Source organism: Stigmatopora nigra, unplaced genomic scaffold, assembly GCF_051989575.1.
Source record: "Stigmatopora nigra isolate UIUO_SnigA unplaced genomic scaffold, RoL_Snig_1.1 HiC_scaffold_26, whole genome shotgun sequence".
NCBI lineage: Eukaryota > Metazoa > Chordata > Actinopteri > Syngnathiformes > Syngnathidae > Stigmatopora > Stigmatopora nigra.
Genome location: NW_027551605.1, coordinates 147,699 through 161,817, shown reverse-complemented (window position 1 = coordinate 161,817; position 14,119 = coordinate 147,699). Strand labels below are relative to the sequence as shown.

The following is a 14,119-nucleotide window of genomic DNA, read 5'->3' as shown; positions in this document are numbered from 1 at the left end:
TTGGACATGCCTGATTTGAAGTATAAGAACTTGCCGGGAATCCTTGAGTATGCAGACATGCAAATCAAATAAGAGCGATTGTTTAGTTGCATTCAAGTACAGTAATGTTTTTTTTTAATGCATCCAGCTCATGTTGCACATTATACTGTCACTATATATGGATGATGCATGACAACCTGTTGGAAATTATAGTTCAATGCTAAAATAGTGATTAATTTGAATAACTAAACAGAAGAAAATTGCTTGGGAAAATGATGTAAGTTTCTTACATTGAATCTTTCTATATAGCTTATTGGTGACTTCATTTTGGGGCTATGGATGAATGGCAGTCTTACTTACCTAAGCAAATTACTTTATATCTGTATGTGAAAACTATACCATCTTGAAGCTATGTAAATTTTGCACCCCTATTTTTGTCTGTGTATGTAACAACACAATTTCAATAAGCAAGACAACTTGAAACTGTTTTTATTTGTGAAAAAAGGCAAGACATACATTCTGACAGAAGGCAAAATGTAACATTTGGAAGTGCTTTCTTCAATGACTGCGTTGCGTCACCTTTGTGGCTTTAAGATATGTTTAGATCATTTATTCTGCAGGTCAGTCTTGCTTATCCGGGTTTGGGTTATGGAACTGAATGACAGCGTACTTTCCACACGTCATCCAGTCCGGTTCTTGAGAGCTCAGCTTGTTCCCTCGGCCCGGCTGCAACCCCACTTGAACGTTGGCCTTCAGAGTCCTCAAACTGCATAGCGGTGCTGGTCCAAACCCCCTCAGAGCAGTGTCAAAGCCCACTGTGTGGTCCCAATCTCGATCCCCTGTCAACTTCCTATAGTTGAGATCGCCTTTAAACAACACCAAGTCTGCTGTTTGCAGAGTTGCGTACAGGTCTGGAGCATTGGCCTCCATGTCACAGAACTCATGTGGGTGCGTCCAAAACGGATGGTCATGATAGGACCAAACTCCCTCCTTCATGTATTGCTGCCACCTCACCCCCGTCTGGGACATCGACCTATGATTAGCCGCCATGGTCTGCCGGATTGTCCAATGAAAATCCTCGACCGTCACATCGGAAACAAACCAGGGGAAGGATTTGCCGTGGAAGCGGATCTCCTGGGCTAGACCGGAGGATAACAGAAAATCAGCTAGGACCAAGTCAGTGACCAATTCAAAGCCGGCGTTATCCAGAACAAAGTCCACTCGGCAGGAGCGACCTTTCCCCGACTGTGTTTGTTGCCGGGTAGTAACCAGTGTTGACCACAGGGAGTCAGAATCGTCCACCAAGATGAAAAGCTTGAAGGCAGCTAGAGACTCGATGGGGCTGGCTTTTTGTGAATTGTCCACACCAGCAGATATTGATAGATCGCATTTGTTTCCCCAGAGAGAAACCTATAGAGTCAAGTAAGCATGGTCAATGTTTCTGAATGGAATAGCACTTGCTTCAACATATATGGCTTTCAGGTGCTAAACTGATCATTGCAATGGACATGTCCAAAGTCATTTCTGGTTCATCTCTAATAACATGGTTCGGGAGCCTTTTTGACGAAGAGAGCCATAAACAATTCATATTTTCTAATGTTATTCATTGAGAGCCATTCTCTGAATTTAAAAGTCAAAATACATATAAATGGGTGCCTATGTTTTTAGTAATTACACCACAAAAACTACTTTTCACATTCTTATGAAGTTGCTAACAAATGAGAGTATGCATTCTAGAAGAGACAAATGCCACCCATCAAAAGAGCCACACGTGGCTCCTGGGCCATAGGTTCCCTACCCCTCCCTGTCTTATAGAATAAAGCGTATTTTAGCAGGTTTGGTCGTCAAGGTCTTGTGCTAAAAAATATTTCTGAATACCTACTCAAAATGTACTAACCTGCAGCAATTTGTTGAAATACTCGCAAAGGAGATTGTCAGGGATGTTTTCCATATTCTTGTTGAAGCTCTCAAAATATGTGCATAAAGTAATTGTAGCCTGCTGAGACTCAAAGTAGCTCTGGGTTTTCCCTTCATTGAAGACATCATAGTCACTGATGGGAGGGCTGGAAACAACATTTTTTTACTGACCAGTGTCATCATGCACAGGAATTTTGTGAAAATTTAGACATGTTTCTCACTTGAGCCAGAGGGCTTCCCGTATTCTGCGGTACATGTAGCATTCTACATATAGCCAGGGAGACTTGAACCAGCTGACCTCCTGGTCTTCATGCTGATCCGTTTGTCTCTGCAGGTACCGGTTCCACGCGTCTGCATCATCCAGGCCATCTGTCAATGCGAGGATGGGTTTGTCTGTTTGCAACTCATTCCTCAGTTTGGATAACAGAGAAATTGTTTGCTTTTCTGCTTGGATTCCTTCCTGAAATCAACAGGATACAAAAACAAGGTAAGATTTAATGATTTAATACAAGGAGGGGGGGCTTTAGACATAAAAGACTGTGCAAAAAAGGCTTTTAGGTAGTATACATGCACAACTGTTTAATGTTCCAGTACATTGTGCTATTCTCTAAAAAGCAGAGTTGTGAAATAGACCACAGTTTCTTTCGCAACCTGCTTATGACAGAAAGCTCAGACCAATTCAATTCTATTTGAACCAAGTAATAACTGTCAGTCATCCAAATGTAGGATGTTATTATAACGTAGTATACCTGGATGGGGTGTGCAAGTACATTGTGTAGTATGATGACTTACCTCTCCATATTCTTCAAAAAACTTGTTTTTGTTGCGATGGATAGTGTCTATGACTTTGGTGAGGATGGTGGGCAATCTGTCTCTCACAGTCAAGTATGCAAACGATCTAAAATACAGAGAATCTGCAATTATTTCCAATGCTCATTAAGAGCATTAATCAGATCGCAATATACTTAGCACGATACATGTATACAATCATATTCTTACCCCAACAGACACTCATGTGATGCAACACTGACAGCTAAACGCTAAGGCTATTTGTCATCACACAACGTTCGCGATCACACGATCTTTACAGTTAACGATTTGAATAAACACACTTGTTTTAACCACCTTGTTTAGAATTGAAAAAGCTGTCAACATACCCAACTGACTTGGCTGACAGAGAGGGGGGGACTACATCGCCGGTTTGGTCGGTCGCCATGATTCCGGGAAACTTAGTCATTCAAACTACAAATCTTTATTTAAACTACAAACCTGCAAGCAGAAAGACAGGGGTGTTTGTTGTTAAATATACACATTTGAATATGCCAATAGAATTAAGTTCATCTAGACTGAAGCTGATCAGACCAGTTAGTTCATTTAGTTTATCAGTGTTATTTTTTACTGAATTGAAAATAATATTTGATTTGTAATGGTGCTTTGCTGTCACCTAGCGACCACATACAGCCATATATCCCCTGAAAACGTCTCAATATATTTGGGCAGTTGTTTTTTTGTATGTAACTATCTTGATTACATAACTTATAGTCAATTGGTAAAGTGATGCAATTCGCATATGTATCCCACATCCTCGGGCATCCAGAGTTGTCCTTGGCAACGGTTGCCAGGGAAACGTGAGGTGGTCCTATCGGGAAATAGCAGATTTTGAAGCCTCGGGGCTTTTTTGGCGCGAAAGGAAGGAAGATGGGTTTGTGCAAATATTGTGGTAAGGGGAACAAAATGAATGCAGTTTAATGGATAAAAAGATGTGTTCGGGAGACATGCAGTTTAAGTCAGTGTTTGCGTTGAACTTCAAAATAGGGCTAACCGTGGCAAACAAATCATCCGTTGAAGAACGGACAATTCATTTGGGACGTCCCCCGCCGTTCCCGAGTGTCTGCGTGACCAAGCGATTGGCCTCAGGCTGCTCTGCGTGCTTGTCTAGAAAATATAGGCATATCAATTGATTCTGGCGCCATCACTATGGGAACACGGCGACCCATTGTCAGGATGTAAGGGGGGCCTTGAGTGTGGGAGTCCAGCTGCGTCCACCTCCGGTGTTCAGCCACCGCCGGGCCGGGCCTCCCTTCCCCCCACCGGGCTCCAGCCTGGCCGGATCTGTTTGTATTTTTTTTTCTTCCTGACCGTGAGGGGAGTGACTCACCACTCCGGTTTCCAAAGGACGCCGAGTGGGGGTAGGGTGGCGGTTTAACGTAAAAGGCCCTGTTTAAACAGGTGTTCCGGCACATGCTTGCGGTGTTGGCCCTGTTGCATCCCTGAAAAGGAGGTTCTGTTGCACTTTGCCGTTGGGCTTATTTTAGCATTCGGGATGGCTGATTTTTAGAGGTCTTTGCTATTAGTTTAATGGCAGAATCAAAAAAAAAACAATCAAGTGGGGATAACTTAGAGTAGGTCTGAAGGTATGAGGCTACCTGCTGGGAATTAGCCAGCTTGAGTAAACAAGCTTTTTTGTCTTTTCTCCATTAACATGTATAGGACTCCTCCACCGATGCATTTGTTTGTCAAAGATTTAGCGCCCCCCCTCCTCCTAGCCGGCCTCCAGTCACGGACACGATCAGATCTTGTTTGTTGATAGGACAAACAACAGAACCCGTTTCATAGGACAGTCAGTCCCTCCCTCCCATGCCTCCTTTTACACAGTCCACAGTTTTTCCTGCCCGTTAAGCGGCTGTAGCCCAGCGTCCTGTGGACTCCCTGTCCTCAGACTGAATGGCCTCACTGTTTTACAAGAGAATACTGCCAATCAGTGGCAAGCCCTGATACATGACTTAATGAAATGATTGTAAATCAGGGGGGCATTTTAGTGTGAAGTATTCTTTTTTTTTTTTGGGGGGGGGGACACTATCTATGCGCAAATTAACATGCAAATGCATTTCTGACAGTTTTTGTAGTTTGAATTTTTCATAAGTTTTGAGTAACTGAATAGGAATAGGATGGCAGGCCAAATCAAATGCTTATTTGTGCCTCTTAAGTGCTGTACGCACATAAGCTACAGATATGAGAACTTTTAGCTCATTGGAATCAGTCTGCGAAATCTGAATGGTTGATTTTTTTCTCTTCAAAAATTGGGGCATCTTCGAAGAAAAGAAAAAAAAAACACCAGAAATGAGATATTGTGTTTTTCTAGGAATATTCTAGAAGTGATTCTTTGAAAAGGTCAATTCTTCCAGAAATGTTCACAATAGCAAATCCTTATATGCGGGCATCACTGAAATTAGGTGCAAAAGGGATGAAATAAATATGTGATTTTTATGGGAAACTGAGCAACAGCCAATTAAAAATACCGCAAGTGAGTGAATGAAATGGCCATGTTTAGTGCCTGTGTAATTCCTCTCAAGACATTAACCACAATAAAGATGTTTGCATCATTGTGGTTTCTAGGTAAACAAAGTTACTATTTTGTATTTTCTAGCAGTATGTATAACTGCGACAGGTACTACTACGACACTTATAGTATTAGATGCCCATTTCTTCCTTGGAATTGGGAGGTCTCATATTATCAAATAGCCAATGGACATTTTACTAAGCATTAATGGAATTGAATTCTACAATAATTAGGAGTTTTAGTGTTTTATTTTTAGGGGATGTAGGAATACAGCAAATTACAGAAAATCTAGTGTTTTGGTGGAGCATATGTCCTCCTCATCGACGTTATGATAACACATTTTGTAGAGCTTGTTTACTTTTATATTTTGATTATTGAAGATTTAAAATAAGTGTGTAGACATACATTTCAAGTTAACGTTTTCTTTTGTTTCATTGAACAGACAAACATTTGGGGAGTTTGTTGCGATCTTTAAAAAAATATTTATTCTTATGCTATTTGATGTATAAATAAACAAATAAAACAAAACACAGACGCGCGCGTTGTAGCCCAATGAATGAGTCACCAAGTGCGCTAGCAATTAGCATGTAGCCGCGTCTCCACGGGGCTTTTTTTTGGCTCCAACGGCGGTTTCAAACAAACAAAAAAGGACAGTGCTCGGGGTGGTGGCGTGTTTGTGTGTGTGTGTGTAGGAGGGGGGGATTAACGTTAACGCGACCGCCCCCTTGGCCAACGCCAACGGATCCTTGCAACGGTTGCGTGTGGCTGGTCTCCCTTCGCCACAGTCATGTGATTGTAACGTAAAACCCCCTAACCGGAAAACAACCGACGACCCTCTCCGCCGCCCTAACGAGCGGCTTACAAAGCTGCTGGGAGCCCGGAGAGGACGGACGTGTCCCCACCCGGTGACAAACAACCACCCCCCTCCCAAAAAACAAAAAAAACATTTGGCGGTGGCGATCGGAGCAGCGACAATTTAACCGGACAAGCGACGGCCAAGGTAACGTCAAGAGACACGCACACGACTACCGTCACTGTTTTGGTGAGCTCCGTTATTTATTTATTTTTGAATTGAGCGTGTTTGCCATACGGAGAAGTTGGCGTTGGCGAGCAACCCCCATCCCCCTCGTGTACGTGCACGCGCGCCTGCCTGCTTGCTTGCGTTTCCGTACGCGGATGTGTGCGTGGTGGCCGCGCGTGCATGTACGTCCGTTTCTCGTGTTAGCTTGTAGCAAACCGAAAGGCGGTGGCAGGCACGACGCGCTCCGGTTTGCATGTTGCGTCCCTCGCTGCAGCGTGTCTAATCGGCTTTTTTTCCTTCACTTATTCCCTCGCTTCTTTGTCCCAGTGTAAAACACGTATGCATCCCTCACCTGCTGCTCCACACTTGACGAATGTTGTCTGTAGGAGAAGTTTAAAGTACTACGGAAGTGAGCGCTCCACGTGTCTGCCTCAAAGCAGGGGCGGCGCTATGTCGCCTAGAAACAATTGTCTTATTATGAAGATCTACCGGAGTCTGGGTTAAACTCTATAAAATCACTTCATTTTGGGAATTAGATATTCATTTTAAGACAGGTGGATGGTGTGTATTTTATTTGCTTGAGAGATCAAATAACAGAAATACACAGAGTCGGGGCATAGGTTCCATTCTGGTGTCATCTTTGTTTACCAAATACTTTAGTTGACCTTTTAAACATTTCCAAACAATAAACAGTAGATTTGCTGAATATTATATATTGTCCATTCGTTGTGTCAGTGTGAATGGTTTATGTGCCTGCCCTATAATACTCTGAGGCAAATTAAAATGGATACATGTTATAAAATATATAATCAAATTATATCAGTTTTGAGTAAATATGTCGGATAAAATAGTCTTGCTGATTATTAAAAGTGCTAAATAATAATGATCCTCCTCAGCTCTGTCGTCACAGCCATCTTGATGTGGTCCACGTCCTCAATGGGCTCCTTTGATGACCCTTTTAGAGCTTGGGGAAAAGGGAAAAAAATCATAGGGTAATGTAGGGTGAATAGTTTGCTACAGTAAGGCAATATCCTCAGAAGAAGGGTCAGAAGTTGTTTGATGAAACAGCTGTGATTTATCCTCTCACAACTTCTCATCCACTCTAAAAACTTAACAGAAGAATATTCTCTTTTGCTCAGTAGACATTTTTTCACTATTTGAATAGCTCAAATTAAAACACTTCAATTCTTATTTCTACTTAGAATACATTTTTAACTCCATCAATGATGCCATGATCTTTGTTTACATTGTTAATGCTGCATTTACTCTTCCAGGTATCTTACAACAAACCACCTTGCTCAGTAGACATTTTTTCACTATTTGAATAGCTCAAATTAAAAAAACTTCAATTCTTATTTCTACTTAGAATACATTTTTTAACTCCATCAATGATGCCATGATCTTTGTTTACATTGTTAATGCTGCATTTACTCTTCCAGGTATCTTACAACAAACCACCTTGCCTTTAAAGTTGTTAGTTTTCTGTGAGATTTTGGTCTTTTTTGTCCATATTCAAGTCTTGGCAAGTATTTTCACAGTTTCTGTCCTTTTGGGAAGGGGCTACTGAGGCCTGGAGGCTCAATTGTTCACTCAGCTCCACCATAGCGACTTGTATGTTCACTTTTGAGTCATCACACTCTGGGGACCCAAGTGTTTCCCACGTTAGGATCCAGGCCTAGATTTGTTTTTCCACATTTTATAGATGTAATATATAAGGCAATTTTGTTACATTTCTGACCATCATATAGTCTTGATCTCAAACCATAGCAGAATGTAATGCCCGGGGCCCGCAAACCATCACACGCCTGGACGCGTCATGATTGACAGCAATGGCGCGCCTACCATAGATCATACCCCGCTATTAGAAACTTGGAAAAACACATAGAAAGATGACCAAACGTATGCAATGAATCCAAAAGTGACCAAGGGGTAAAAATATCTCAGCCCAACTTCAGCTGGAAAAGACTCAAGTTAAAAACACTATTAATGTGTGCAGGGTCAAAACGTCTCTTAAAAAGACATTTTTTTAAATCCCTATTAGCAAAGACAGTGTTAAGAAATACCCCATTTCTAGTAAGGGCAGAGACCGGAGGGTAGTAGCAACGCACTCCGGGTGTGCGACCATCTGGTAGAGGCAGATGGCAAGATAGGCTGTTGTTCACAATAAGTCGCCGCTTTAAAGGCTGCGAATAAGTAATGCTGTTTAATTTAACAGGATAGTAAATAATCAATGGTGATAGATGTTTTTTTTTCTTTTCACTCTCTTTCCCCCCGGCTAAAAACAAAACTGGAGTATGGACCTCAGGCCAATCAGGGGCAGTGGGTCAATAAACAGTACTATTAGTATTATTAGTACTTTTATCTACTCCTACTGTTATAACTGATACCGCTAATATTAAAAATGTGGCAACTGCTACAACCTTTTCTATTTTTTTTTCAAACCAAGTTGTAGTACTATTACTAGTACAACATTTTCTGATACTCCATCACTTATAATACACTTAGTACCCCTTTTACACAAACTCCCGCTGCCACTTTTGTTAGTACAGCCATTAAGCGCACCATTATTTATTTATTTGCAAGTCTATGCTGAGCATTTAGAAAAAGTTTATTTAATGTGATAGAAAATGATACTGTCATGCTAACATTTAGACATCTGCGCTGAAATAACAACAAAAAATATCAGTCACTAACTTTGCTTATATTTGTTAGGGTCTTGTGGGTGAGTAGAACATCAATTCATGTTGACATAACCTATCCAACATGTCGGAAGAATTGTTTTCTAACTTAAGGTTATCATTCATCTTGCTCTGTCTTCCTGTATAGGGAAATAGGTGGTCCGTCATCCTCCTCCGCAAGGGGGTTGGGGGAGTAAAACTAGTAGTTCTGCCTCGGGAATGCGGGCCGACGCCCACTTCCCGAATCATGTGATGGCCTCTAGCCGTCCCATTTTCCCAGTGACCTCTGGGGGTCGACGGCAACTCGTCGTGATTGGTCGGGGGGGATACGTCGCCCTCTTACATGTCCCCAGAGATTGACTTCACACGACCCAGAGCCCTAATCGCAAAAGCAGAGTTGTGCACGTGCAAAATGATTGGACTTTGAAAGGCTGGTTTGGGTTGTTCCATCTTAATTTGGTAGTCGTATAACAGACATTTTAATGATGTAGAAATGCATTTTTTAAGGAAATTGTTTATCTGTTACTCTCAATGCTGTTCAGCATTTGCGCTTGTAACAAAGCCACCATCTCCGTGCGGTTGATGTGGCCTCCGGTCTCGTCACAGACAGGAAACCGAATTCTACATGTGTGCTTGTGTGTGCGTGCAGGTTGAAGAATGGAGTTGGCCAACCACGGTCTTATCCTGCTGCAGCAGCTCAACGCTCAGCGAGAGTTTGGCTTCCTGTGTGATTGCACGGTGGCCATTGGAGATGTCTTTTTTAAAGCCCACAAGGCCGTGCTTGCTGCATTCTCCAACTACTTTAGAATGCTCTTCATTCACCAGGACAGGTACTGTGCAGAAATGGGGATTTCTTTATATTTAGCAGGACATCAATAATCTATGAATATTTTGAATAACAAAACTCAAAGCCCAATGTGTTGGTCCATTTTGACCAATCAGTTCCACACAGTTTACAACACATTTAGTGGTCAAATAGTATTGAATTATACAGCACATGTCTACTAATTCTATTACCCTAGCAAAGCAGTTTTAAAAAGCTCCAACTTACAACATTTAGAGAAAAATAATGTTCTCAAAGAAAGTTTCAACAAGTATTAAACAACCATTCTCAGCAGGGTGAATTAAAAGGGGATACATTATACACTGGGACATTCACAATATTTGTCTATTTAACATGAACATTAAAATGATCAGAGTAAAGTTTAGATTTAAGTTACTGAAATGGATTTTCTATGTTCTAGTGACTGTGTACGTCTGAAGGCGACAGACATCCAGCCCGACATCTTCAGTTACCTCCTGAACCTGATGTATACCGGGAAGCTGGCCCCCCAGCTCATCGACCCCACACGTCTGGAGCAGGGCGTACGCTTCCTGCACGCCTACCCTCTGTTGCAGGAGGCCAGCCAGTCGGTCTACGCGCACCCCGAGCAGAGCATCAACCTCTCCACCTCCCTCTATGGCATTCAGATCGCCGACCAGCAGGCGGCACTGTCGGCTTGCTTGCCACTATCCTCTCCCGTCGACATGGAGACCCTGGGCTCGGAGGCTCAGTACCCCACGCTCCCGGTGGGAGCCAAGCCGGTAGCCTCTCCGCCGGAAGCCGAGGCGTCCACCAGCGGGGTCCAGCCCGCCGCAGAAGAGGCGGCCTCGGAGTCTCCGGGCGCGGACGTGGGTACGTCCGCCTCCACCAACGCCATCCTACACGTCAAGCCCAGCATCATGAAGAGGAGCTCATCCTTCCGGAAGCACTACTCCTGCCACCTTTGCAGGAGTCGCTTCAACCAGAGGAGCATGTTGAGGGAGCATCTCCTGCAGCACGCCCAGGCCTTCGAGACCCAAAGCGTGCCCTCGCCCGTTATGGTCGCCGAGCAGAGCGTGCCCGAGGCGGAGGGGCTACTTAAAGGAAGCCGAGTCGCCGCCGTGGAGATCATCAGCGACGGCGAGCAGACCCTGAATTCCGGGAACAACTCGGACTCCCCACGCGCCGAGGTATCCACGTCGGGCTGGGGCGCGGGCGGCAACAACTGCCAGGCGGACACACCGCCCCCCTCGGACATCGCCGACATCGACAACCTGGAGAACGGCGACTTGGACCGCGAGCTGAAGCGGCGGAAATACGAATGCTGCACGTGCGGGCGCAAGTTCATCCAGAAGAGCCACTGGCGAGAGCACATGTACATCCACACGGGCAAGCCTTTCAAGTGCAGCGCCTGTGGGAAGAGCTTCTGCCGTGCCAACCAGGCCGCCCGCCACGTATGCCTCAACCAGGGTGCCGACGCCTACACGCTGGTAGACCGCCAGAGCATGGAGTTGTGCGCGGCCGGTGACGACAGCAGCCAAATGGAGGCCATGTTCCTGGCCACATCCAAGCCCTACAAGTGTAACATTTGCGCCACCACCTTCTCCAGCCCCAATGAGGTCATCAAGCACCTGTGCTTCACGCAAGGGAGCCTGGCGGGGCTGCAGGCCGGCGCCACCGCTCTCATGCTCCCGCACGATGAGCTCTCCAAAGACGACGGATCCGATCTGTCCAACTCGGGCACGCCGCTCGAAGCTGCCATTAAGGCTGAGGACATCCTGGTGGAGTAGCCGCCCAAATTTGCCAATCCCAGCCCCTCCCTTAAATTATATAGCTCATGACTAAGCTAACTCAAGTCAGTCAGGGTTCTGTTTTTGAGTGGGAGAAACTATCTTTTTTGTTCCATTCTATGTCAACTTTGATGGAACACAAGGAAAAAACTGCCATCATGTCTTATCTGAACGGAAAGCCATTTGAGCATTTTTCCCCCATCTGACATTAAATTTAGAACACCAGTAAATGGCTAGTATAGACAAATTTCTTCCTATGGACACATTTTTTTTATTATTACTGTCTGACCTTTCTGCACAAAATTAACCAATTACACATTACTAGTAGGGCAAAACTGCTGTAGTTAATAGTTAAGTGCCACTAGTCATAATTCTCTTGAAGTGCTAGTTTAGAGTTCGTATTCCGAGATGCTTATCCCCAAGGCTCGCGGGAGTGCTGGAGTCCATCCCAGCCAGCAACGGAATTGGTTGCCCGCCAATTAGATATCTTAAAATAAATGGAGCAATTAATAGCAATGTCAAAAAAGAACCCTTATTAAGGTTGGTGACCTTTTGTTGTTAACTAGTAGTCTAATTTCATTGCAGAATGACTCCAGCACCCCGCACACTAATGTCATTGTCTTCCAAATGGTTTTATTTGTGTGCAGAAATGTCAAACAGTGTGAGACAGTAGTAGTAGTGGACTAAATTGTTAATACCAAGACATTACTAGTGCACAAAAATGCCTTAGTAATGTAAACAGAGTGCTCTAGTATATGAACAATTTAGTATATTTAGGATATTGATGAATGCCCAAATGACACGCCCCTAGCTCGCTCAAGCTGTAGCGCGACCGCATGCGTGGGAACAGGAAACGAGGGCCCCCCGACTTGTAGCGTGGGTGTGTAGTTGGGAGGCCTTTACTGTACATATAATCTAGTATTGCTTTGCTGTAGGCAGACTCATTAGAATTTCAACTAAAGTCCACAAAAACACGCGCCCGAGACAATCTGTACTCTTGACGTCTTCCAATTTGTGTTCACGAGTGGCAAAATTGAATGAACACAATTTGCACCTTGTTCATTGGTTAATCGCGATATCCTTAACTAGGGAAGCACATTTACTTTCCGTAATATGGAAGTATGAACAAAAAAAAGGTAAAAGCAGGAATTAACTTGAATCTACCCCTTAAATATTTCTAATTTTATACACAGTGGTATGATTTACAAAGAGTCTATTGTAAGAAAATGTAGCTTTCAGAGTTAAAATGCATTTGATTTAGCAGATTCACATGTATTGAAGACAGGCAAGATAAATAGTTATAACTAGCCTAATAAATGACCTTGTATAAATGCTAGTTACTACCTGACCAGACATTTGTCGTTCATGGGTTACATCGCTGTATAAATTAGGAAAATGGGGAGCATTCCAATGAAAAGCATGTATCTCTGTATTGTTTTTTCTCTTCCATAGTATAACTGAAATGTATCAACGTATACAGCAATATCTACCCATTTTTTTTATCATTTAAAGAAAGCCAATCAGGTATATTTGAGGGTGATTTTTTTTTTCATGCTTCTCCAAAATTATGGGGCGCGCCCCCCCCAAAGACTGTCTTAAATATTTGTATGCAAAATGTTATCTTTTGCCTTAACAGAGATACACTTTTCTTTGGAATGCATGATTTCCCAGAGTTATTGTTACACTAGCAAAACCCCATGTCCTCTTCATTTAGGATAGAGGATTAGAATATTTGTTTTTCATAAATGGTGCAAAGAAATGAAAAGTGGTCGCATTGTTGGAGTTACTCCAGTTTTGTGGCTAGATGGCGCTGTTTGACTGTGCTGCATTGCACCAACATGGGCATACAGAAACGATTTAATTTTTTTGTAAGACTTAATTATCTGGTCGATGTGTGTTTATCTCAGGAAAATGACAGAAGTTTGACACCGTCCTGTCTGTGTGTGTGTGTGTGTGTGCGTGTGTGTGTGTGTGTGTGTGTGTGTGTGTGTGTGTGTGTGTGTGTGTGTGTGCGTGCGTGCGTGCGTGCGTGCGTGCTGTGTGCGTGCGTGCTGTGTGCGTGTGTGTGTGTTCCATGTTGGTATGGGGACATCAAGACGAGTCCATCCCATAATACTTGAGTAACACAAGCTAATGTTTCCTCTCAAAGCTCGTCTGACATCTACTGTGATCAATATGTGCTCTCAGGAATGTGACTATTTTATTTTGTTTTCCTTATCAATAGCTTTGTTTTTTTAATGAACAAACAATAAATATGTCTTTTGATAACATGGACTATTTTGAGATCAGTTTTTGGGGAGGGTGTTTGATGATTGATCTCCATAATGGCAAATGGCTTTGGCATAAACTGGTAATTACATGTTTTGCACATAAGCCATTGTCACTTTCACATAACGACACGTATCCCAGCTGACGTCAGAATAACAATAAAAAGTCATTTCGTTAGATCTTAAAATTGCATTCAAGTTTAGGGTGACGCGCGTTTCGTCTTTATTAACAATGTTATATTTATTTTTCTAAAACACTTCCTGCACACGTCGTAGTGCGGATATTTTGTGTTGGTTTCATAGTAGAAAAAAATACTTTAGTCTT

General features: G+C 43.1%; 2 protein-coding genes across 4 annotated transcripts; one reads left to right on the top strand and one right to left on the bottom strand.

The window, feature by feature from the left end:
- Nucleotides 1-452: 452 nt before the first annotated feature.
- Nucleotides 453-6,714, bottom strand: dcph1 (damage control phosphatase 1). 2 transcript variants are annotated; one of them, XM_077711410.1, is made up of 7 exons: nt 6,610-6,687; nt 3,719-3,831; nt 3,054-3,165; nt 2,689-2,794; nt 2,118-2,356; nt 1,877-2,042; nt 453-1,389 (listed from the first exon to the last, which is right to left on the bottom strand). In XM_077711410.1, exons 3-7 carry the CDS (start codon nt 3,131-3,133, stop codon nt 601-603), a joined length of 1,380 nt encoding a protein of 459 aa, XP_077567536.1. In that variant the 5' UTR covers nt 3,134-3,165; nt 3,719-3,831; nt 6,610-6,687; the 3' UTR covers nt 453-600. The 2 variants fall into 2 exon arrangements, with proteins under 2 accessions (XP_077567536.1, XP_077567535.1); XM_077711409.1 differs by lacking the exon at nt 3,719-3,831 and having other exon boundaries at nt 6,610-6,714.
- On the top strand, nt 5,847-13,795 carry zbtb2b (zinc finger and BTB domain containing 2b). 2 transcript variants are annotated; one of them, XM_077711407.1, is made up of 3 exons: nt 5,847-6,236; nt 9,585-9,765; nt 10,180-13,795. In XM_077711407.1, exons 2-3 carry the CDS (start codon nt 9,593-9,595, stop codon nt 11,525-11,527), a joined length of 1,521 nt encoding a protein of 506 aa, XP_077567533.1. In that variant the 5' UTR covers nt 5,847-6,236; nt 9,585-9,592; the 3' UTR covers nt 11,528-13,795. The 2 variants fall into 2 exon arrangements, with proteins under 2 accessions (XP_077567533.1, XP_077567532.1); XM_077711406.1 differs by having other exon boundaries at nt 5,847-6,278.
- The last annotated feature ends 324 nt before the right edge of the window (nt 13,796-14,119 follow it).